At 34.2% G+C, this 25,122-nt stretch overlaps 3 protein-coding genes across 3 annotated transcripts; 2 read left to right on the top strand and 1 right to left on the bottom strand.

Annotated features, from left to right (window-relative positions):
- Positions 1–7,983: 7,983 nt before the first annotated feature.
- On the top strand, positions 7,984–12,447 carry LOC132314975 (ABC transporter G family member 26). The gene is made up of 9 exons (XM_059813735.1): positions 7,984–8,190; positions 9,132–9,421; positions 9,497–9,652; positions 9,742–9,925; positions 10,229–10,507; positions 10,613–10,897; positions 10,994–11,278; positions 11,357–11,464; positions 11,995–12,447. Exons 1-9 carry the CDS (start codon positions 7,984–7,986, stop codon positions 12,262–12,264), a joined length of 2,064 nt encoding a protein of 687 aa, XP_059669718.1. The 3' UTR covers positions 12,265–12,447.
- A 2,044-nt stretch (positions 12,448–14,491) lies between these two features.
- On the top strand, positions 14,492–18,242 carry LOC132312402 (uncharacterized). The gene is made up of 2 exons (XM_059810760.1): positions 14,492–16,629; positions 17,812–18,242. Exons 1-2 carry the CDS (start codon positions 14,764–14,766, stop codon positions 17,908–17,910), a joined length of 1,965 nt encoding a protein of 654 aa, XP_059666743.1. The 5' UTR covers positions 14,492–14,763; the 3' UTR covers positions 17,911–18,242.
- Positions 18,243–18,687: 445 nt separating this feature from the next.
- LOC132312403 (uncharacterized) lies at positions 18,688–23,762 on the bottom strand. The gene is made up of 8 exons (XM_059810761.1): positions 23,608–23,762; positions 23,033–23,187; positions 22,022–22,113; positions 21,847–21,888; positions 21,650–21,737; positions 21,334–21,433; positions 19,144–19,244; positions 18,688–19,025 (listed from the first exon to the last, which is right to left on the bottom strand). Exons 2-8 carry the CDS (start codon positions 23,161–23,163, stop codon positions 18,902–18,904), a joined length of 678 nt encoding a protein of 225 aa, XP_059666744.1. The 5' UTR covers positions 23,164–23,187; positions 23,608–23,762; the 3' UTR covers positions 18,688–18,901.
- Positions 23,763–25,122: the final 1,360 nt, after the last annotated feature.

Raw genomic sequence — 25,122 nt, 5'->3', positions numbered from 1 at the left:
GCTCGAGCTCCCCTCTCAGGAACCTCGAGCAGGGGGCAAAATGTTGATGACCGCGCCACAATACCTGATTACGTGGCGCCACATCTGCAACATAGGCACGACTGGCCAGTGACCTGGCGTGCCCAAGGTGGATTAGGTATTCTCGAGCTACCAATCCAATAACGGAGATTACTGGCCGAGGAAGGGGTCGCTACCCTTCCTCTACCGCGGACGTGCCCCGCTCCAGTCGGATGGGCTCCTCCCCCCCTGGCTCGCTTAAGGTTGCTTTCTGAAAGGGGAACCTCGACAAACCTGTTTACACATTTCCCTTCTTTGCAAAGAAGACCTCGGGATAGAACTGGGATGGGAACCTGAGAGGTCATGAAGGCAGAACCTCGAAAGGGGCCTATCCCCACTGAAGCACAGGAATCTGAGGATATGTGGATAGGTAGCTGAGATTTAAGGGGTCGCCTCAGTCCGAGGCCAGCACAAGGGGGAAAAGATACCCGGTACCTAAGCTCGAGCGATGAAGGATAAGAAATGCATTAATTACGAAAGATATTTGATAAGACCCGCATTAATTAGGGAGCGCCGTTACCTCCTTTGATCGAAGAGGAAAGCGTCGCGGCCCATCCATCAATGTCTCATCCGTCTGACGAAGAAGCCATCGAACCTTTAGATAAAAGCAGGCTCAGCCAAAGGACTAAAAGGCATTGACCGAGGAAGTAAACACTATAAATAGGGGTGTTGATCAGCCTTTAAAACAGGAAGAACCACCACATTAATACTTATCCTCTGACAAGCTCGAGTTTGCATGGTACCGAGGTCAGCCTTTCTTTTCTCAATCTCCGTACCTAGAGAATCCTTTGTGTTGCTTGGATCTCCACTTGGATACTGATCTCAGATCTCTTGGCATGCGTGGAACGAACTCCTCATCCTGCTCACGAACTACCATCAACAAACACCTTACAGAAAGCCGGCCCCTTTCGTCTTCTTTCGTCCTCCCACAGAGCCCTAAACCTAAGGCCCAGTTTGGTAGAGTAGAAATGGGAGGAAAAAAAAAGAAAGGTTATGGAGGGTGATAAAAAAAAGTGTTTGGTATTGAAAGTTGGAAGGAAAGGAAAGAAAATAGACGGTTTTGGAGAGATAGAAATAGACTTAAAAGTAACTTTTGTAAACCTCCCAAAAATAGGAGGAAATGGATGGAAAGGGAAGGAGTGAGCAGGAGAGACTAATGTTATACCAAATTTACCCTTGATTTTAGGGCGCCAAAATTCACTGCAACCTTTGCGTTAAGGAGCGGAATTGAGGCCGAACCAGTTTCGGGTCTGGTGCTAGATGGCCAAGAGTTGATGTTGAGAGTAGAATTGCTGTCGCCGGAGAAGAAGAGGCGCGAGAGCACGTAAAAGACGCGTTGGATCTACTCGCGTGTGCGCGTGAAAGACGCGTTAGATCTACTCGCATGCGCGCGTGACGGCGAGTGGGCGTCGAAGTTCAGTCCGGCGATGAATCAAGTGTGGCAGATAGTTACATGGATGGAGCTAATTTCAATTTTGTGGCTGACCAGACCTCCTCACCACTCATGGAAGCCGTCGGACCTAACTACTTCACTGTTGGTTCTGAAATATATGGTTTTGAACTTCTGATTCTTGTAGATTTTGTAATTTGCAGTTGCACAGAGAGAGAGAGAGAGAGGGGGGGGGCAAGTTCAGAGTTGAGAACGAGAATAGAGATGGAGGTGTTTGGGGAGGCTGAAATTATTTGCCCTAAAAATTTATTTGTTTTTCTGGTGCCCATCATCCATGGGCCTATAAATTTTGAGGTCTATAAATTTATTTTTTTAAATATAAAAAAATATAATAATAAATTTATGAAAATATTTTCCAACTCTTTTTTTTTTTTCAATTATTTTTTCTTTGCCACCGTACCAAACAAATTTGACAATTTTACTTCCTTCTGTCCTTATATAGTGTCTCTGTCGTAATTTATACGTGTATAGTGTCTCCGTCACATTTTCCTTTTCCTTTGTATGATTTCATATGAGTAATGCTACTCATACTAAATACTTGAAGTGAATTTTTAATTAATTATTTATATCAAACATAATTAAGTGATAGTTTAATTAATCAATTAAAAGAATAAGTCTAATAATTCACTAGAACTATTTGGTGCAAGAATCATTTTCCTTTCATATTGATATCTTCTATTTATCGAAAATATTTTTATAAATAAATTTATGTTAGATGAATATTATTTATTTTAGCAAGAAAATAGTATAATAAATAAATAAATTAGAAAATAGTATAATAAATAAATAAATTTATGTTAGATGAATATTATTTATATTTAATTATTTATTTTAGCAAAAAAAATAGTGAAATATGGAATAGAATAGTATGTTATATCATAATATAATTTTTTTGCTTTTTCCTCTCTCTCTATATTCACTTTTTTATGTGTAGAGTTGAATTCTTGATATTTTATTTTTTAAGGTAAGAAAAATAAGCTTTTGGTAAAATGAAAGATCAAAGTTCAAATATTTATTTTAAAAAAATAAGTTTTTTAGGTAAAGTGAAACATCAAAGTTCAAATATCTGTTTTTTCTTTAATACTTTATATCTAATTATAACTTTTTCACTTCACAGGAGCTGAGAAAATTAAAAGTGGACTGATTAAGTAGACTATTTAAGAATCATCAATTATTCATTTCAAGATAATGTTTGATATTAGGTATGAAACAAATTGTGATAAAATAATATAGATTAGTTTTCACCTCACACTCTTACTATCAACGTAACTCTTAATCATTATCAATATCAATATATAGAAAAAATATATTTATCTTACTTATTTGACATTTTGAAAAAAAAATGAAAAAAATTAATTCAATAATAAAAAGAAAAAATTAATTAATTTTGGATGCAGACATAAATATATATATATATATATATATATATATATAAATTAAATTAGTAATACATAATTTTATATATATATATAAATAAATAAATAAATAAATAAAACAATTCAAAACATAGGAAAGTATATATAAAATGCACAATTTTTGTAAAAAAGTGAATTTTCGTGTACGAACAAATTTTAGCTTCGGAAATTTTATTTTCCTGGAAACTTTCATTTTTCTCCTTTATGGATATTTGACGTTAACCAAACGGTAATTGTCAACTAAAAGAAGAGAATTGTTGTGATTTGGATTTGGATTTGAGTTTGACTCCGTATGAGAACCATATCAGAGTTTGGGAAGATGCACACCGATTGAGCAAATTTTGGACTTACACAGCGACAAAAATCCAGTCGGTAACTAGTGGCTCTGATTAAGCCACGTCAGTTTAGTCCTCACTCCATCAACAATAGTAAAAAATGTTACCGAACGTTTACCGTAAATATACTCCTAATAAATACCATACGGTACATATATAAATTTTTTTTATATGCTAATACAATATACCATATATAATGTAGGGCAAAAGGAGAGGCTATCAAGGTGGCATCCGTGTTTTTTGATACAGTTTTCAGTGCAGAGGCTGCGGAAGCTCTGGTCTTAAGAAAAGGTCTGCAGTTGCTTTGTCAGTCCGATTACGCTTATGTTGACGTTGAAGTGAATTGTCAATTCGTGGTAAATTTGCGACCATCTAACTCTTTTTGTATGGCTATTATTCAGAATATTGACTCTCTGTTATTTAGTAATTTAGGATTTAAACTCTTATGTGTCCTAGATTATGTAACAAAGTTACTCATCAAGTGGGTAAGTGGGCTTTTCATCAAGGGGAGGGAGACTTGCATTTGCAAGTTTGGCCGTCATGGCTTGTTTCTGTCCTCAACGAGGATTTTTCCTCTTGTGCTTGAGGCTTACTGTTTGGAGAAAATATATATATATATATGTGGCGATTTTGTGGGCGAGTGTGTGTGAGCGTGTGCAGGGGGTACCAGTAAGTTACCACACTGGGCGAGCTACAGGTGCACAATCCCACATCGTCTGGGTGTGGATGGGGCAAGTACTATATGTAGATTCAACACCCTTCGGTGACACAACGCGTTTTAAAGCCGTGATGGCCGTGAACCCATCAGAACTCTGTAGTTAAGCGTGCTTAACTTGGACATTAATCTCGTGAGTTATTGGCATATTACAACAAGCCCCTTAAATTACGACTTGATCCGAAATATTAAAAGATAAAAAATTACTCTTATATAAATTACTACTTGATCCGAAATATTAAAAGATAAAAAATTACTCTTGTTGATAATTTTATAAACCAATCAAAAAGTGACAACAAAGCAAATCTTATCTTCAGCCAAAAATAAAAATAACCACACCCAAACACAACCTTATGCCCTTCGCCACTGTTCATCTTTTTCAATTCATATATATATATATATATATATATATATACAGTTATATGTACTGTACATGTTTTTTTAGCTTCCTCTAAAAAAACCTTCCATTGTTCTGCAATTTACATGAACACACGAGCTATATATATATATATATATGCGCACACAGAAAGAGGGAGCTATATACAAGGGCTAGGGTTTGGGGACATGTTAAAGCATATAAGCCATTGTCAAAATCTTCGCACAATAACGATTATGTGCTTTTGTCTAAGAATTCTTCAAATTCCAGTCCCAATTCTGAATTTTTTTTAATTCCACCACGAATTTTTTTATTTTTTTCCCAATCATGCGCGTTGGGAAGATGGTCAACAGTAATTTATATCTATATCTATATCTATATCTATATTAATATTATTATTATTATTATTAAAAGTGTAAAGAGTTTTAATATTTTAGTATTTATTAATTAATATATAAAAATATTTTTATTTTTTAGTTTTTTCCCAATCATGAATTTACATCTATATCTATATCAATATCTATATTAATACTATTATTAAAAGTGTAAAGAGTTTCAATATTTTAGTATTTTAGTATTTATTAATTAATATATAAAAATATTTATTAATTGATATAAAAAGAGTTTTTAAAAAAGTTTCTATAAAATTCTAACACAAATTATCTATTTATCTATTTATTATGAGTTTTTAAATAAAATAATAATAATTAAACAAGGATATATTTAAAGAAAATAAAATAAAGAAATATATAAAAAGTTTAATAATGAATTCCTATTAAAAAGTTTAATAATTGAATTCCTATTAAAAAGTTTAATTAAAAAATAATGTTTTTATCTCTTTAAAATTATAACACAAATTACCTATTTATTATGAATTTTTTTTATTTATTTGATATATGGTGTTTATAAGAATTTTTATAAAACTTAAATCACCTATTTATTATGAGGTTTTTAATAAAAGGAAACCAAATTAGGTAAAGAAATATATAAAGAAAATAAATAATTTAGTTTATCCTAATTAGATAAGGAAATATATAAAAAGTTTAATAATTGAATTCTTTATAAATTATTCCCATAATATAATACATAACAAATTTATACATTTTACATAAAAATAAAATAATAAATAATAAATAATAAATAATAAATAATAAAGAGTTTCTATTACAACATAAAAGAGATAGAAGGGATAGAGTAGGATCCTAATTATATTATTTTACTATAAATTTGCATAGTATTTAAAAATAAAATAAAATATAAAAAAACTGGTGAGATCGGTACATATATATAAATTTTCTTCGTTTCCTACCAATTTGCTTCTTTATTACGATTTACTTTTCTAACAACCTATTTCTTCATCTATTATAATTTTTATATGAATTAAATGAGATAATTAATATTTATTCCTTCTTTAACTATTAATTTAACCCAAATTCTACTTAAAGATAAACTCTTTTTAAACAATAGAACTCGTTCCACCAATATGGCATATCATTTATATACACACGACCATCAAGTTTGATCAAATAATATTATTTCAATTTCCTCTGCTGGCTTTTTTTGACCATGAATCTTGCCAATCTCAAATATTAGGTATCTCTCAAATTTTGTTTTCTTATTGATTTTTCCATGCACAAAGGAATTAGTATAAACTTGCATTTCTTAAAAGGAAATATAGATTTTTAAACTATGACACAAGGTTTTTTTTTTTTTTTTTTTCTATATGATTTTACTTAATTTAATCCAAAAAGTAATTTTATTTTCTACTGTTACAAGTTTAATCTCTCACTAAATAAAATATAGTTCACTAAAATCAATATATTTCTTTTCAATACTATTCGGAACTTTATTTTTTTAATTTGATGTATTTATAATTTATATGAAAATTATAATCAATAATTATATTTGAAATTGAATTATCTCCTAACCAAAGAAATGAATCATATTATCTTATTTACATTTTATATGTGCAAATCAAAGTACACAAAGTCACAAATTCAATTATATTTGTGATTTTTTCACAATATTTGTCTCATACTTCATTTTTTCAGCTATTCACAATTCAACATTCACAAATAGTGGATTTAAATTATCACCAGTAAAATCACTCCATTGTCAAACTTATATTGTAATAAAAAAGTCCCTAGAGCTACCTTGTCCAAACAAAAAAACCAAAAAAATCTATTAAAACTTCACACCCAAAGTCAAAAAAGCAGTTAGAACTATTTTATACACTTATAGTTACTTAAGAAGTTTTACTTTTTATCTTTTACCATTTTATGTTGTTGACCTATTATGATTTACAATTATGACTAATGGTTTAAAAATTATGAATTTTAATATTTATCTAAAACTAGTATTTATATCATAGTTAATAATTATTTAAGTAAAATTTTGTAACTCCTTAAATTTTAATCTTTCCTCTTAGAATACTATCTATTACTCATGATTCATGAATATGCAAAAAAAAATAATAATAATACATTTGATTTCATTAATATTTAAAATTGTAATTACTCAAACAAGTTGCTAATTAATTATTTAAAAATAAAATTTATTTTGATAATTCTCTATAATTTTTAATTAAAATTATAAAATAACTTTTGATCACGTGTATCGCACATGGTTTTTATTAGTGTGTGTGTGTGTGTGTGTGTGTAGACATAAGGGTGTGTTTGAGGTGTTTAGAAGGTGTTTGAGTTTAATAGTTACAATAAGGAACATTAGTGTCTTTTTATACTCACGAGGGTATTATGGTCATTAAAATTATATTGTATGATATGGGGTCACTTTAATGGTAAGATCCCACCGGAACAGTGTCAGATGGGACTAGGTGCAACAAAAATGCATACTTCAAGGATTAACTGCTGATTCTGTTTTTTTTTTTTTTTGTACATTTTACCCTATAATATACTATCAGTATCATTCTTTCCTTATTTCCTATCAACTAAAATTCAAAATCTAAGTAGGTCTTCTGCCGTAGATGTCCATTGGTAATGTTCACAGGATAGACTAATAAAACTTTATTTGATTGCGTATGCAATGAATATCTGCAAATTCCTTCTGGTTTCTGGAGTTTTCCTGGTATAATCTCACTCCCCCTGTATTTTTTTTCTTTTCTTCTATGGACTTATATTTGTGTAGATTTTGCTTATAATATTATGCTCTATAATATCTGGTTCATGAGATTATGGAGGCTCTATTTATAAAATTAGAATTGTAACCATTATGTACTTAATAACTATGAAAATTTAAGATTGAAATAAATTTCACAATCTACCATGGTAAATATAGTTTAGTTAGATTTTTTTCAGAATACTCCCAATATATATATATATAGATATTCCTTTTTCCCTATTCATGTCCTTGGCATTTTCTCAAGGCAAGAAATGGGGGGTACCAAGGGTATGTTTCAATTTTTTTTTCCTTCTAATTTTGGGGGGTCCTCTTTAAGATCCTGTTCCTAAAGTCAAAGCACAGAAAGCATGTGGCTCAACAGCAAACTTTCTTCCTCATTATTTAGGCAAGCTTTTGGTTTGTCACAATTGATTCACTACTACCCACATTCCATATTTTCATGACCCCTGTTAAGTAAAAAGAAGATTGAGCCTTTGAGTAGTGTGTTATTAAAAAACATGGAGATGGAGAGACAAGATGAAATTCAAGACCTTGCATTGTCCCTTCCAACCATGGGTTCTTTGCATATTGCAGGGAGCAATGCCTTTGGTCACAACATTGAGTTCATGTCTCAAACCTACCTTGGGAATAGGAACTCTCAGATTGATATTGAAGATGATACTTCAATGACAAACAAAGATCACCCTCTTCCTATATTTCTCAAGGTAGTGTGTCTTTTACATTTGGTTTCTTATTTTCATTATATTAGTCAAAAATATTGATGCTTTTGTGCAGACAAGTAAATTTCATAATAGTAGACAACATGACACCAGAAATAATTATCAAAATATTTTGGGAATTCAATTTGTAATGCACTTTGTGTTCATGCTTACGTATTTGTACTTTTTACAATATCAAGATCATGTATGTATGTATGTATGTATATATATATGGACACACATATATGATCATATAAAAATCACCCCCTTCCTAAATTTCTTAAGGTAGTGTGCCTTTACATTTGGTTTCCTATTTTCAGGATATTAGTCAAAAAGAGTACTGCTATATTTGAGGACAGTCGGTTCTCCCGACTACTCACAAAGGCATATGTGAACTCTACCATATTGTATAGCCATGTGAGTGGTCGGGGAATCAGTTGGTGTCAATTACATCTTTTTTCCTAGTCAAAAATATTGATGTTTTGTGCAGGAGAGTAAATTTCAGAATACTAGACAACATGACACCATAAATTATGCCTAAATTGTTTTGGGAATTCACAGTGTAATGCACTTTGTGTTTATCTCTACATAATTGTGCCTTTTACAATATGAAAAAGTAAATTTCAATGACAAATAAAGATCATTCCCTTCCTATATTTCTCAAGGTTGTGTATCTTTTACATTTGGTTTCTTATTTTCAAGATATTAGCCAAAATATTGATGGTTTTGTGCAGATAAGTAAATTTCAGAATACTAGACAACACGACACTAGGAATTATGCCTAAAATGTTTTGGAAAATCAATTTGTAATGCACTTTGTGTTCATATGTACATAATTGTGCTTTTTACAATATGATAACTATATTAAATTGCTGCATTAATTACTAGATCATGTGTATATATATGTATATAGACACACAAATATTCTGTTTTTCCTTTCATTGCAGTTTGAAGATGTGGAATATAAGGTGAGAATTAGCCAATCTTCTCCTACCAACCCTGTGAAGGCAGTAGTGTCAAAGGTGGCCTCACAGCTGAACATGGAACAAGATAATTACAAGCAGATATTGAAGGGTATAACAGGAAGTATTGGCCCTGGGGAAATTCTTGCTCTGATGGGCCCTTCCGGTAGCGGGAAAACTACATTACTAAAGATTATAGGAGGGAGGTTACATGAAAATGTTAAAGGAACTATAACTTACAACGACATTGCTTATAATCCAGCTCTTAAGAGGAGGTTAGCAAACTATATAATTTATATTTCTCACGATTTATAGTATTTGCATCAATTACCATTTTGTTCACTTCACAGGATTGGATTTGTGTCACAAGATGATGTGCTCTTCCCACAACTGACAGTGGAAGAAACCTTAGTTTTTGCTGCATTTTTAAGGCTTCCGAGCAGTATGAGCCGAAGACAAAAATACGAAAGAGTACAGATGATCATTAAGGAATTAGGCCTTGAAAGGTTTGTGTGGAACTTTGGCTTGATTTATTTTTGTTTGTAGATGATAATGAAAGTATGTGATACATTTCTGAATTTCTTATGTAAATTAGATGCCGTCACACGCGAATAGGAGGAGGATTTATTAAAGGGATATCCGGGGGAGAGAGAAAAAGAACCAGTATAGGGCATGAAATTCTTGTTGATCCTTCGCTATTATTGCTCGATGAACCAACTTCAGGACTTGATTCTACCTCTGCAAATAGACTTCTTCAGATTCTTCAAGGAGTTTCGAAGGTATAGGAATCTTGCTCTTTGCAGTTCCAATCAACATCCACATAAATTTTCTGCATTATATTCTATTTTTCGGAAAATTTTAGTACTAAACTCTCCTCAATTTTCACAAATACTGAATTTTAGTACTTAACTCTCAGTATATGCAAGTCAAAACATGTGACTAGTTTTCACCATTTTCTTCTTTTTTTGATTCTCATCCTCTAGCATGCATTTCTTTAATTGATTTATTCATGCAACTGAACAATCCAAAAAACAGAACTTGACATGAATGAGAAATGTTCTAAAGATTTAGAATGTCTATAGGCAGGAAGGACGATAATCACAACGATCCACCAGCCCTCGAGCAGGATGTTTCACATGTTTGACAAGGTTCTGTTGATATCAGAAGGCTACCCAATGTACTATGGTAATGCTAGAGGCTCCATGGAGTACTTCTCGTCTCTGAGATTCGTCCCAGAAATAGCAATGAATCCTGCTGAGTTCTTGTTGGATTTAGCAACCGGACAAGTGAATGACATTAGGGTCCCGGAAGATTTACATGCACCACAAGACACTGCTGAATGTGAGAGGGTTGTTATCAAAGTGAGAATTTTACATTTTTACATGCCTTGTCACTTCTCATTTTCAAATATTTTTTGCTATATCTTTTTACTCACTCTTTCAACATTTATTTCTATGGCAAATTAGTATCTACAACTCAAATACAAAATTGAATTGGAGCCAAAAGAAAAGGAGGAGAATCATCGGACAGCAGAAACAGCAGAGCATCTTCGCTTAGCAGTTCAGATTAAGAAGGATTGGACTATTACTTGGTGGGAACAATTCAGGATATTGTCCAAGAGAACATTTAAAGAGAGATGGAGAGACTACTTTGATAGGCTAAGACTAATTCAAGCACTTGGCGTGGCGGTCTTATTAGGTCTTCTTTGGTGGAAGTCCACAACTAAGACTGAGGCTCAACTACGAGATCAGGTAATCCTTAAAATTAATCAAATACTATGGTTTTTTTTTTTTCAAAAAAATCAGTCCTTCTACCTAAAAACTATGACATTTTGTTCCCAAATGCAGGTTGGTTTGATGTTCTACATCTGCATTTTCTGGACATCTTCGTCGTTATTTGGAGCTGTGTACGTCTTCCCATTTGAGAAGATCTATTTGGTGAAAGAGAGGAAGGCAGATATGTACAGGTTAAGCGTGTACTACGCGTGCAGCACCATGTGTGACATGGTGGCTCATGTTTTCTATCCTACCATTTTCATGGCCATTGTATACTTTATGGCTGGCTTCAAGAGAACAATCCCTACCTTCTTCTCAACATTGGCAGCAATATTGTTAATCGCTATTACAAGCCAAGTAAGTTCTAAGTTATTTCTATTTTATTTTATTGTTCCATTGGAAAAACCTTATAAATTGAATCATTTTTCTAATTAGGGGGCCGGAGAACTCTTTGGAGCTGCAGTTCTGAGTATTAAAAGGGCCGGGATGATTGCTTCTCTCATACTAATGCTCTTTCTCCTTACCGGAGGTTACTATGTTCAGGTACTCAAAATCTGTGAAAGCAAATTTCTGTTACTGAAAAAAAAAAAAAAGGGATTGTTTTTCCTTTACTTTTCTTTGTTTTTTCTAGACGAAAAACGACTATTTTTTATCTCATTGCTCATAAATGTTAAAGTCCATAGTCATGATAACATATAACTCAACTCAACAAAGCTTTTTTTCCAACTATTTGGAGTCGGTTATAATGTTCATATAGTACTAAAAAAAGGTTAATGCTGGCTAACAAGCTTGCAATCCTCCTTTTTCCGGACTTAGACTGTTTGTAAATTATAAATCACTGGCATGCCACAAGTGGAGTTGTTCTAGGAATAAAGTATTCTGGTTGCTAACAAATTTTAGGTGCTCTACGAAAAATCTGCATTCAACATGAATAAAAATGTAAATTGTTTCCAGTTACATTCCTGGCATAGTTCTTATTGCTCTGCAAAAAAACGATAATGGCAAGTATTCACAAGGTTTAGCTCCATGACACGAGAATGAAACTAACGACGATATGTTGTTTGTCATTGCAGCACATACCACCGTTTATGCAGTGGCTGAAGTACCTATCTTTCATGTTCTATGGCTTTAGACTCTTGTTGAAGGTGCAATATTCCGGAGATGAACTGTACGAGTGTGAAAGCAAAGGAGGATGCAGAACTCTGCAGAGTTCACCCTCATTTGACACGGTGAACTTGAATGGTGGATTGAAGGAAGTTTGGGTCCTATTGGCCATGGCACTAGGTTACCGGTTTTGTGCTTACCTTTGCCTTCGAAGAAAGATCAACGTATGCCATCTTTGAACAACTAATTTGGTGTCACAAAATGGAAAGCCATTTTCCTAGAGATTCTACCTTGGTGACTTCCCTTTTTATTTTATTCAATGATACAATTGCAACTATTATTGATGTAATTTAAGTGATTTTTTTTTTTTTTTTTTTTTTTTTTTTTTTTCCCGAATCTGTAGAAGTTCCAATTTCTTTGTAAGACTAGGAAGAACACTAGCAAAATGTGGTCTTTATAGTTGAAAAAATATGAAAAACAATTTATGAACTGGTTAATCCAATACTTGAAGAGACAAAGAAATTCTCAGAAACAGAAACACTAGGCATAGTGTTTGTGTGTGTGTGTAAAGGGAATCCCAGCAGAGTACTGCTAGTTAGTTTACTTTTGCCTTTTATATGCACCTAACAATTCTTTCAACAACTGGCCTCATACAAATATTTTATTCCCCGGACAATCAACTCTTACACCGTACTTGGAAATACTCGATTCATTTACTTTTTAAATTAAAAGAAGAGAAAATATCACTAGATCACTCGACCACGGGTCTTGCATATTGGAAATGTCAAAGTTCAAACAATATATCACATGGTTCAAGTATCTCTTTGTTTTCCTTTGACAATGATCACAATAGAGAGCTCTTCTAAATTCAATTTGATATATATATATATATACACACTATTCCATTATTAAGACACATCACTACATAAATGTATGATCAGTAGATGATTAATAATTTGATTAGCATACCTCCTTTGAACTACTACATGGTCCCCTTGTTTCGACTACTATTAATTCTAGTTAATGCAGACAGCTCTTACTCTCTGCAAGAGCACTCTCTTTTTCTAGCAATGGAATGGGACGGCTCGGGAAAAAAAATATGATATATGTGTGTGTGTGTGTATATATATATTCTATCCTTTATGATTTTCTAATCGTAATGAACTTTTTTCTAATAGTGGAATACTTAATCCGAAAAAGTATTCGATTTGGATGGTCTTTTAACTAAATTTGTGCATGACTACGAAAGATTTCATATTTAATTGGTTGTTCAAATTTAGTTAAAGAAAATTAAATCAAATTTTGAAATTTTCAAACTCACATAATTAGTAAACATTAATTACTAGTCCTATTTTTTTTTTATAGGTAAGAAATGGAAAAGCACTTGAATTAAATTAAACTAAATAAAAAAATTATTTATTAAACGATTTGAAGTTATCGGTACATGAAGTAATAGCATACAAACATTTCAATTATTTATTAAACCATTTAAAGTTGTCGGTACATAACGTAATAGCAATGTAACACACATAAACGATTTAAAGTTATTGTATAAATAATGTAATGATACATAACGCAGAATAAATTGAACTAATTAAACCAAATAAAAAAATCACTTGAATTAAAATTTTAATAAATAACTATTCTTTTTGGTTTAATTAGTTCCATTTAAAGTTATTGGTTGTCTAAATGAAAGCAAGTTAACAAATAAAATAGCACTTGAATAAAAATTTTGATAAATATTTATCCCTATTGGGTACAAATCAATTTGGTATCAACATTTTAAGTTTTAGATTTATTTGACATGCAGATGACTTTTTTGTAATAATGCTATATTTTGAACTTTGATACGTGCCGCTATTTGTATAATTGAAATATATGTATGTTGTTACGAAAAAAACACTTGACTAAATAGTTTTTTTATTTGATTTAATTAGTTCCATTTATTTATGATTACGTTAGTTACATTCTTTGTGCAGTTACATTAATTTTAAAACAAATTGTTATTACAAATCACTTTTAGTAACTATCGAGCGGCACATTGGGTTGGTCGAAAGGCTCTTCTCTCTTCCTTAATGACCTTGGTTGGGATTTCCACCGGTCTAGTTGATGTGCTAAGTTCGGATCTTGTTTAGCTTTGTCTTTGTTTGCCTAGAAAAGAAAAAAATCACTTTTTCATTTGGGAAATTTAGACAAAGTTATTCCTTGTCGGAAAAAAAGAAAAATATTTTTTGGGACTCACATGGGTCCGACTAATTGGCGCGAGTTTAAATTCATTTGCCCATTTACAATTTGTTATCTTATCTTATATAGTAGTGAAAAATAAATAAAAAACCCTATATGTGGGTCCAACTCATAAAATTCGAAGCCAATTATTATAAATGTGGGTCCAACTTTCTCTCTCTCGACAGTCGACGGGTGCACTTCACACACACACTGTAGTCATTGGTCAAAAGTGCTTTCTGACAAATGACACCCACACATTCCAGGAAGCAGAAGAAACCCAGCTCCCCCGAGACTGACTGTTACTTTCTCTCTCCTCCCCAATTCTCTATCTCTCTCTCTCTCTCTCTCTCTCTCTCTCTCTACAACTAAGCAGAATAAAACTGCATCTGAATATTTGAATCCCCTTGTTTCTGGGTTCTGTCGGCTCTTGAGGCAGTTGTTCCCTGTTTCTCTCTCTAAACCACCTCCTCCTCCTCCTCCTCTATCTGTGCCTCTCTCCCTCTCTCTAAGTCATGTCGAAAATGGAGCTGGTGCCATATTCAGACCCCAACTCCAATTCAAATTCCTCCACCGTCCCATGGCAAGACATGTTCCGATCTGCCTCAATTCGAAAACCCGAGGCCACACCTCAAAACCACGCGTCGCCACCACCGCCGCCGCCGGAGCCGTCCACAAAAACCAACCATGAGTCGGATCACAGCCCTCTCTCCGGCGACGCCCAGGTACGTCTCGCTCTCTACATCGCCATGGCCCACGCCGGCCTAGCCTTCACCATCTTTATTCTGTACGCTGTGTGCAAATTACTTGGAGAATACTTGCGACCCATTCTCTGGGCCGTGCTCTGTTCCATCCCTTTGAGAGGAATTCAACAGACCCTAGAAGGGTTTTGGTTCGAGCCCTTGAATTTAGGGCTCACAGAGACTGTATTGGCCATCCCTGTAGCAATATTTAGGGTCGTTGTGGGAACCCTAGTCGATATTCGTGAAATGTGCTTCCGGTTTCTTCTCCGACGGAAGAAATCGGATGGTCTGAGGAGGAATCGAAGTGGGTTCTCGAGATTGATTCGTTGGCTTGTTTCATTTGGGGTTTTTGTAGTGGCTTATGAAGAATTTGGTAGCTTTGGGTCACTATCACTTCTTGGATTGGGATTCATGTTTACTTCTAATACTGTTGACTCCACCATGTCTACTGTTTCATCATTAAGGAGTCGGAGCTTTCGTCGCAGCGCGATGAGCGCAGTTTTCACCAGAGGGCTATTGAAAAGGTTGAAGACAATTGTGGCTATTGGGTTGATTGTTGGGATGATAGTCGGATCGTTGTTAGGTTTGATTTTTTTTTCATATAAAATAGGAGTTGAGGGTAAGGATGCTGTAATTTCACTGAAATCTCATGTAGAAGAGAGTAACTATGCAGAGAAGATTGGCGTTAAGAAATGGATGGAAGAGAATGATGTGCCTGAAATGATGGATATGTACACTACCAAGTTATATGAGACTGTGTTTGTGCAGATTGATAGTTTGGCAATGCAGTACAATTTGACAGAGTTTGTGACTGGTATCAAGCATTTTGTGGTAAACCCATCTTTGAACTCTTCCGGGCGCTCTAAGGCTCTGATGGCTCCTTCCCGATACACGGATAAACTTCTTAGCTTGAGGAAGAGGGTTGTAAATCGCGAATGGGGGGGGATTTATACCGAAGTGGATGCAATCTTTAGAGAATTACCAATCACCAGGGAGGATTTGATTGAGAAGACAAAAGGGTTTGTCAGTCAAGGAACGGATGTTGCACAACGTGTGTTCACTAGTAGCACATCGGTTCTTGGTGGCAGCGCGAAGCTCATGTTCTCGATTGGTCAATCCATTGTGTCTGGAGCTGCAGGTCTCTTCAATTTTGTGTCTTCATCAATGGTTTTCTTTTGGGTTTTGTATTATTTGATCACATCAGAGTCTGGTGGGGTAACAGAGCAAGTGATGTGTATGCTTCCCATTTCAAAATCTGCTAGGACTCGATGTGTTGAAGTTCTAGATAAAGCTATTTCTGGTGTTCTCTTAGCTACTGCTGAGATTGCTTTCTTTCAAGGATGTCTCACTTGGCTTTTGTTTAGATTATACTCGATACACTTCTTGTACGTGTCTACTGTGCTTGCATTCATCAGTCCTTTGTTGCCAATCTTCCCTTATTGGCTTTCAACAATTCCGGCGGCTTTGCAGTTGGTACTGGATGGTAGATATATATTGGCCATCAGCTTGTCCTTTATCCATCTTGTGCTTATTGAGTACGGTATTTCCGAAATTCAAGAGGATATACCCGGTCATAGTGCATATATTACCGGGCTTAGCATCATTGGTGGAATGACATTGTTTCCATCTGCATTGGAGGTAAACTGCCAATAATTTGTTCCCTTTTCTTTTCTTTTTCTTTTTATTTATCACATTTCTGCATGGATTAGTTGCTCTTTGTGATTTCCCTAAGCTAGTTTCTTCTTTTTTTGTTTTTTTAAACAGTTTTAAGAATGTCATTTTCCAAATGAGTGTTGAAGTTAAAACTATAGAGTCAATAATCAACTTTTAAAATTATACTGGCTTCGTGCCTAGAAAATTAGGTGTTCTAAAAGTCATGGGAAGTTAATAATGTCATCTGTAATTTCTTTTAAAGAAGACTTGAGACTTTAAAAATGGATCAACCTTTAAAATTATACTGGCTTTCTGCCTAGAAAATTAGGTGTTCTAGAAGTCACGGGAAGTTGATAATCTCATCTGAAATTTCTTGTAGAGAAGACTTGACTTGAAAAAATGGATCAACCTTTAAAATTATACTCACTTTCTGCCTAGAAAATTAGGTGTTCTAGAAGTCACGGGAAGTTAATAATCTCATCTGTAATTTCTTGTAAAGAAGACTTAAATCCTTGCAGAAGAAAAAGGTGCAGGGAGATGAGTTAGATTCTCTAAAACTGATGATTATCCAAGATGTTACTCTCTTATAGATGGTCCGCACTTGCTGCTTTATGAGTATAAATATTTGATATTTTTTGTATGGTCTGAAGGAAAAGATTTGTTTATGTGTGTCTGACCCTATAACGTGAACTAAAATGTTGTGATTAATGGCAACTGTGGCTTGTAACCTTGTATCTATGAAGTTACACAGAGAGCAATAACTATGAAGTTATATCTATAAAGTTAAGGATCAACCTTTAGAAGTTTACACAAAAAAATAAAATAAAAAATGATCAACCTTTAAAATTATACTGGCTTTCTGCCTAGAAAATTAGGTGTTCTAGAAGCCACGGGAAGTTAATAATCTCATCTGTAATTTCTTGAAAAAGAGGACTTAAATACTTGCGGAAGAATAAGGTGCAGGTAGATGAATTAGATCTTCTAAGACTGTTGATTATCGAAGATGTTATTCTCTTATAGATGGTCTGCACTTGCTGCTTTATGAGTTAAATATTTGGTAATTTTTGTATGGTCTAAAAGAAGGCTTATATGTTACTGAATCTATAACGTGAACTAAAATGTTGTGACTGATGTTGGTAATTGTGGCTTGTGTCTATCGCTACACAGGGAGCAATAATGGGGCCGCTGATAACCACTGTTGTGATCGCTCTTAAGGATTTATATGTGGAATTTGTTCTGGAAGAACCATCGGAAGATGACACATAGAATGCACAGCAAGTTTAATGCGTATTTTTACAAGAAGAAATGTTGGGTTGTACTACAGAAGAAATGCAGAAGCTGTTGTTTCAGGGGCTTGAATTTTTTGGCAATCTGTTCCCAGAACCACTCCTCCTACATAGCATGTTTGTCCAGTTTTATTGATTATATGCTCTCTCTCTGGTCTCTGGGTTGTTTTTCTTCTTTCTTTCTTTTAAAATTTTTATTTTTCCATTCTTTTTAGTGTGTTAAATAGTAGTTGTGTAGTCTCTTATTATTCAAAAAAATTGTACATTTTCCATGGATTTATTTGCATAAGATAATTTTCTCTCTTTTCTCCTCGTGCTTGCCTAGTATTCCTAAGCACTCAATCTCCTCCCCTATGATCAACTTTCTCAAGTTTTTTATATTCTTCCCATTTTATTTGCCCTTTGGTAAGTATTGGATTTTTCATTTCAAGAAATGCTAGTAACAATCACCATGCAGCAGAACACATCAAGAACCTGACCGAACATGCTCAGAATTCCACATCTAAACATTTGAGAATCATGATTCAATCACAAAATACATGCCCGTTCCTAAAGGAAAAATCATGGGAAAGAAAACACCGGTGACACAAAGGTGTCCGGCAATGCACCGATATACCAAGGCCAAACATATAAGTCGGCCCCTAAAAAAAATGAATTGTTGCAAATTATACACAATGCAACGACATTCAAATATCCAATTCAGTACAAAAGCAATGGTAAATGCTGACCAAGACAAGTAACCAATGCACGTCAAATATAACCAATCCAAAAGATAAAATTAATTATTGCCAATTCCATAGAGAGCAGCAACATCCAACCACGGAGTCAGACAGATGTTGACTTTCAGAATTCTTAACCAAATTCTTAGTCAGAAACATTGCTTACTTTTAGTACATACAAACAATCAAGAACAGATATTCTTTGAACTTCATTACACCATAGTTTGTCTTTCATTCACTAAATAGATGGAGTTACTTCATGTATTTCTGGAGAAATTTGCGGTGGAAGTCATTCCTAATAGTATCATTAATAAAGCGCTTGGGAGTCTTGGCTTCACCACGAGCTTGGTTCTTAAACACCACGTCATCATCCCACCTGAACCAACGAGAATAAGAAAAGAATAAAGTCAGGGCAGCACCGGACTCAATTCATAAACGCACCTTTAAACTTTATTAAAGAACCAGAGCTGTAGTCAGATCTTAAGGCAACTGACCTTCTTTTGACATTAAAAGATGTTGCATTATTTAGCAGAGGGTTTCCTCGTATCAATTCTGCTTCTTTCACTTTCAGGTCCTCTTCCTGCTTTTGTCTTTCCTGCACGTCAACAATTATTTGCAAAAAACCAATGCCATTAGCAGTTTTGCAGCAATAAGCTACATTATGCAACATCAAATGTATTCAGAAAATAAATTCAACTAAAGGCATGAATTTACGAGGTTATTTTGCCCTTGTCATGACTTGACAGTTGCCATTTATGCAAAAATTTCATTTCTGTTGTAATATTCAAATATTCAGTTAGCACTTGAAGTATTTTTGTAACTGTTGGTCATTCAATAATATAATTATATAAATAGATGAGGTGTACAGATTAGAGATGTCAGAAATATTCTTGAACCCTTTTCTCTCACTCTCTCTAGTATGTCAGATCCTAATCTTCCCAAGCCTAGTATATTAGTAAGTCATTTCAACTTGGTATTAGAGCCTAAATCTAAGTCCCAAAGCCATCCCAAAGACAAAAAAAAAATACTCATTAGTGTGTTACTAAATAGCAGAGGGGTGCTGATATCAGACCATATGATGACATCATTCTGACATCAGCATTGATAATGGAATATTGTGGTAATTAGGCAGCCATCAATATTGCACACAATCCAGTTCAGTATGACAAGACAAAGCACATTGAAATTGACAAGCACTTTGTCAAAGCCGAGTTGAATGGTGGAGTGATTCGCACAAAAGAACCGTGGAACCGGGACTGGAGGACTGGAACTGGAACCGGAACCGAGACTTCGGTTCCCGTTCTCACGGTTCAGGTTCCGGTCCCGGTTCCTAAAATGAGGAACCGTTGAGATTCGGTTCGGTTCCGGTTCCGAACCGTAATATATATATTATATATATTTGATTATATTATTAGTAATTCTAAACCAAAAAAACAAAATATTTTTCGGATAAATCATTTCAGCCTCCCCAATCGCCTCCATCTCTATTCTCATTCTCGACTCTGAACTTCTCTCTCTCTCTCTCTCTCTCTCTCTCTCTCTCTCTGCAACTGCAAACTACAAAATCTACAAGAACCAGAAGTTCAAAACCCAAATATTTCACTTTATCTATCTGTCTGCAAGAATCAAAAGTTCAAAACCCATATCGGCATATCATTTCAGATTGTTCAAAAAATCAAAACCCATATCTTTCAGTTTCCATCGCCCGCTGTTCCAGTTCGGGTTCGCCGTTCGCAAGCTTCAGCCGCTGTCTCTCAACTCTCAAGCTTGCCCCCCTCTCTCTGCAACTGCTAACTTGTATGTATGGGTTTTGTTTTAAATTTTTTTTTTCTAAATCAATTAATCAAGGTCTGTAAAACTGTAAGACTGTAATTCTTGTTTTGCAAACTAAATCCTATTCTATTTCTATTTTTTTTTTTTTTTGTGTACCAGAATGACCTTTCATATCAAGCCTTGGAAGGAAGAGGGGTGGCCGGAGATTTGCAAGGCTCCTAGAAACTCTAGGTTTCCATTGTAGCAGTCAACAACAGTCAACGGTTCCTTGGAACCGAACCGTGAATGCCGGTTCGGTTCGGTGTGGTTCCAGATCTCAACGGTTCCGGTTCCATTTTTAAGGAACCGTTGAGATCGGTTCCGGTTCCGTCACGAACCGGACTGAACCGGACCATGTGCACCCCTACCTTTCATCCATCAAAGAAACATTTGGCTAATGTTTTCACTAAAGGTTTGACTAGTAGAATTTTTCGTTTTATATGCTAGTTGGGAACTAGATATATTCACTGAATGGGAGTGTCCGAATATTCAAATATTCGATAATTTAGCACGTAATTAACCTTCTTCTCGCTCTTTTCTTTTAGTTCACTCATTGCATCTCAAACCCTAATCTTCCCAATCCTAGTATCAAGTGGTAATACATTTCAACTACTGCCCAAAAACATAAATTGTTAGGCGTGATCCTTAACTGATGATTATCATAATTGTCTTAGGAAATGGGAAAAACTCTCATGAACTAATGTCAATTTTTGGATTTAAACTCAAAAACAAAATGGTGCCAACTTTTGGATTTTGTAATAATGTGCCCCAAAAAAAGCACATTGCCATAAATACGTTACAAAACATCCTATTGAAAATTCATGACTTCAGTAAAAAATTCCAAAACATAGAAGATATGAAACCAAACTTACTTTGTGGAGTTTCTCTTCTGCTCTTTCCTTCTTTATTTGTTCTAGCTCAGCCAAAAGAGCTTCTGTGTCATCCTCATCATCATCATCGTCTTCGTCATCACTGATCACAAAATAGTAAAATTTTAATACAACAGAATCCAAATAGCAAATGAATACAATGGCTAATATGAAAAGGCCAATGAAATCTAATCAGGAATAGTAAAACAACTAACAAGTACATATGAGCCATAAGCTATATAATCAAACCATGTCAGAAATACAAGGAATATGCCATCATAAGTGTGTTTAATTAAGTTATATATGCAAAGAGTGGCACCTTTCGTCCTCACTTTTGACTTCAACATCAGCATCATCAGCGTCTGCACTGCGCGGAATGATTCGGTCTTCTGCATCTCTCCTAGCCCCTGTAAAAAGTACAAAGTCAGTTGATAAGATAGGCATGTGCACAGGCACGCACGCACACAGATAAATAGTTTAATTGGCACTGCTACCAAAAGATCAAATAGCATTCACCTTCCAATAGAAGATGCCCTCCCTTTCTACGATCTCTGTCTTCTGCAACCATATGCAATTAAATTTTATGTAAGGACAAAATGCTAGTGACCAGCAGAATAGGCAATAAGAGTAAAGGAAAATATGAGTAACAAAAAAGAGAGGAAAATATTTTCTCTACCAACATAGCCCTTACCCTTCGAAGAGAAATGTCTCCGCTCACGCTCCTCCAACTCCTCACGGAGGTTCCTCTTCTGCAATTCCTCCTTGGTGTCTTGCCCCTCCTTTCTGTAACAACACACATCGGTCAGAAAAAGGTTCTCAAAGACAAGCATCAGGAAGAGAAATGGCCAAATACGCACGTGATGACATGTCAGTAGTAATACAACTGTGATTCCTCAGTTGCAAATAAATAACCAAAACCAGATTGGTATAAATTGGGATGGTTGGCCTTGGTTTGACCTGAGGGTCTAGAACATAAATTTACACGTAGAACCTACTAGCTACAGTTAGAGACCCATCAAGGCCTAACCCCCCAAGCATTTCTACATCTGGTTCTGTTACTTCCATTGGATATTCTATGCTTCATAACAAGGCAAAAAAAAGTGACAACAAACTTCTCCAAATTGAGTAAACATTCAAGATGAGCAAATTCCAAACATAATAGGCTACTTGACAGAAGCTAAATATATGGTCCTTCTCTAGTTTTGGAAACCACACAATTGTTTAACAATTTTGGCTCACCAGATTTCCTAATGCTCCGTTTGGTAAGGGGGATGAAATTCAACAATGGAATCTTGTACCATCCCTCCTCTCTTCAACAATTTTTAGGCTACTATTGTCAAATCCCAACTTCTCCTGATCAGTAGGAAAAGCAGTGAAGATGACTAGTTGGATGCAACTTGAAAAACACACAAATGTTAGTAACTTAGTTGCATATATTTTGTAGAAATAACGGGTTATTCAAGTATAAATTTTAATTCATATCTACAACAGTACCAAAACTCAGTTAAAATCATAAAGGTTGACTCCCCTAAAACTATAAATTATACACAAATAAATTATCTGGTGTGAATAAAAGTTGGGATCATTGCCTTAAGACCGCATCAACACATTAATTAAAGGTATCAAAAAAAAAAAAATAGTGATGAACTTAAGAGAGGACACAAGCATATCCATAGAGAGTATAGTTCACTAAAATTCAAACCTGGGTTTTAAATTTGTGTGAGCTGCAAGGTCCCTGGACGAATATTTCTGAGAGGGGCCGAAAATTCGAGTACCACCTTGTTCGTTACCCCCCTTAGCAGGTGCCCATGTGGGTCGAGCTGCAGTCGTCATGTCTTCTTACTACCCTCAAGATGTCTGTCAAAAACGAAACAACTATTGTTTTAAATCATATCAATCAAACAAATGCTTATAAGCAACAAAAACTGCACAATAAAACAGCCAAAAAAAAAACAAAGAACAAGAAAGCTACGATTAATATTTACAAGTTGAACCAAATTAGGGTTCTCATATGGTAAATTATACAATCATTCATGGATCGTATTCATAAGTATAAGTAGTGGTTGATGATTGTAAAGTTGAGTAATTAGAGGTGAAAAATCCTAAGGAGATACTGTAAATCATGAGCATAAATAAATAGAAATCCCTACAAGATTGAAATTTATTGCAGAAATGTAAGAGAAACAAACCCCAATACAAAGTTGTTTGCCAGACTGAGATCGGAAAATCAAAACCATAATACAGATGTTCGGAAAAGATGGAGATTAGGGCTTTTACCTTCCGATATTTGATTCCCGGATTGAGAGACTCAGAGAGAGGGGAGAGAGTCTTGCGAGGACAACAAATAACGATTAAATATTTCGTTGGTGGACAAAACGGTGCCGTATCAACGTGGCGGTGTCGTTCCAATGAAACTGATAATACTGCAATCGAGCCGAGATGAGCCAATTAGTGATTTGCTCGAGCTCGGCTCGGCGGCGACATTCGAGAGCAATTCGAGCTCGACTCGAAGCTCGTTTACGTTTAGAAGAGTCTTATTATCAAAATCAATTGTCAGAAGTTCTAATCAACCCTAAATTGTATACCGATAAAAAAACATACACACTATCTATATATATATATATATATATCTTATCATCAAAATCAACTTCAAACTGGAAAACTCAATTACAAAATCACAAAAAATAATAATAATAATAAATAAATAAATAAATAAATAGGTATGTAAAATATGATGAATATGAGAAATTCGTTCATAATAGTGGAGGCTGCCGGTGGCATTGGGAGAAAATATAAGAAAAACAAAAGAAAATATTTATTTGGTATATAAATAAAATTAATCTTTATAATGAGATACTAACAACCACATACCACATATATCAATTGAGTTTCGTACTGTTGGAATGAAGAACAAATGAGAGAAAATAGTTTTACCTGAGAAGAATCTGAGAGAGGATTTTGTAGCTGCTTACTTTTGTTGTTAGGGGGTTCACGACTTCAGGCTTAGGCAAAGCGTAATGTTGAGAAAGAAGAAGGGTTCTTTTAAATAGGACATGTTAGGGATTTTATTTTTTTAACGAATAAAAGTAAAGGTACGCTTGAGATTTTGTAAGTTTCATTAAATCGCCTATGCTCTGTTTGGAAAGGATTTGGATTTAAAATTGGAAAAGGAATTGGATTGGAATTTCATTTATGTGTTTGGAATAAACTGGAATTCTAACTAAATGAATTACCTTTTTGTTTTGATTGGCCTGGCCGCTCTCTTTGTATATTCGTATATTTGCATTAATTTACTTGCCTAAGTAAAGCTATGTTTGCATGACATATCTTGGCACTTAAACCAGAATTGTTATTTATAATAATTTTGTCAACTTAAACCACAAATAAAAAAAAAATAAAAAAAAACCACATATTATGAAACAATATTTTAATATACTACTTTTACTCTTAAATTTTTATTATGTAAAATTAAATGTTTTGTTACCATTTTTTTTTTCTTTAAAAAAAAGAGAGTGAAATAAGTTAATTTGGTCAAATTTTCTAAAACATCATGCTCAAACATTATTTGAGTTATTAATCAATCTTAATAACAAATAAAATATCTAAATGAATCTCTAAAATGAATTAAAGTACTTTATTTTTCTCTTTGAATTAGCTTTAGAGATTGAACAAAAATAGATAAATTAAACAAACTAAAAAAACCATTCAAGACTTGTCATATTCCATGACAACCAATCTTTACGCATATGACCTGGGCATTCAAAAAATCCTTCAACGACTACCGGATCTGAA

Source organism: Cornus florida, unplaced genomic scaffold, assembly GCF_030987335.1.
Source record: "Cornus florida cultivar Cherokee Brave unplaced genomic scaffold, ASM3098733v1 CherokeeBrave_3.0.0_Hap2_Chr06, whole genome shotgun sequence".
Taxonomy (NCBI): Eukaryota; Viridiplantae; Streptophyta; class Magnoliopsida; order Cornales; family Cornaceae; genus Cornus; species Cornus florida.
Note: the sequence above shows the minus strand (reverse complement) of the source record. Positions and strands in the feature narration are given on the sequence as shown.

Excerpts from the sequence above, each read along its gene's own strand:
- LOC132312402 (XM_059810760.1), top strand. The coding sequence starts at position 14,764 with ATGTCGAAAATGGAGCTGGTGCCATATTCAGACCCCAACTCCAATTCA. Across the intron at positions 16,630-17,811 it reads TGTTTCCATCTGCATTGGAG|GGAGCAATAATGGGGCCGCT; the intron begins GTAAACTGCCAA and ends ATCGCTACACAG.
- LOC132314975 (XM_059813735.1), top strand. The coding sequence starts at position 7,984 with ATGGAGATGGAGAGACAAGATGAAATTCAAGACCTTGCATTGTCCCTT. Across the intron at positions 8,191-9,131 it reads CTCTTCCTATATTTCTCAAG|TTTGAAGATGTGGAATATAA; the intron begins GTAGTGTGTCTT and ends CTTTCATTGCAG. Across the intron at positions 9,422-9,496 it reads AATCCAGCTCTTAAGAGGAG|GATTGGATTTGTGTCACAAG; the intron begins GTTAGCAAACTA and ends TTCACTTCACAG.
- LOC132312403 (XM_059810761.1), bottom strand. The coding sequence starts at position 23,163 with ATGACGACTGCAGCTCGACCCACATGGGCACCTGCTAAGGGGGGTAAC. Across the intron at positions 22,114-23,032 it reads CACACAAATTTAAAACCCAG|AAAGGAGGGGCAAGACACCA; the intron begins GTTTGAATTTTA and ends GTGTTGTTACAG. Across the intron at positions 19,026-19,143 it reads TCTTTTAATGTCAAAAGAAG|GTGGGATGATGACGTGGTGT; the intron begins GTCAGTTGCCTT and ends TCGTTGGTTCAG.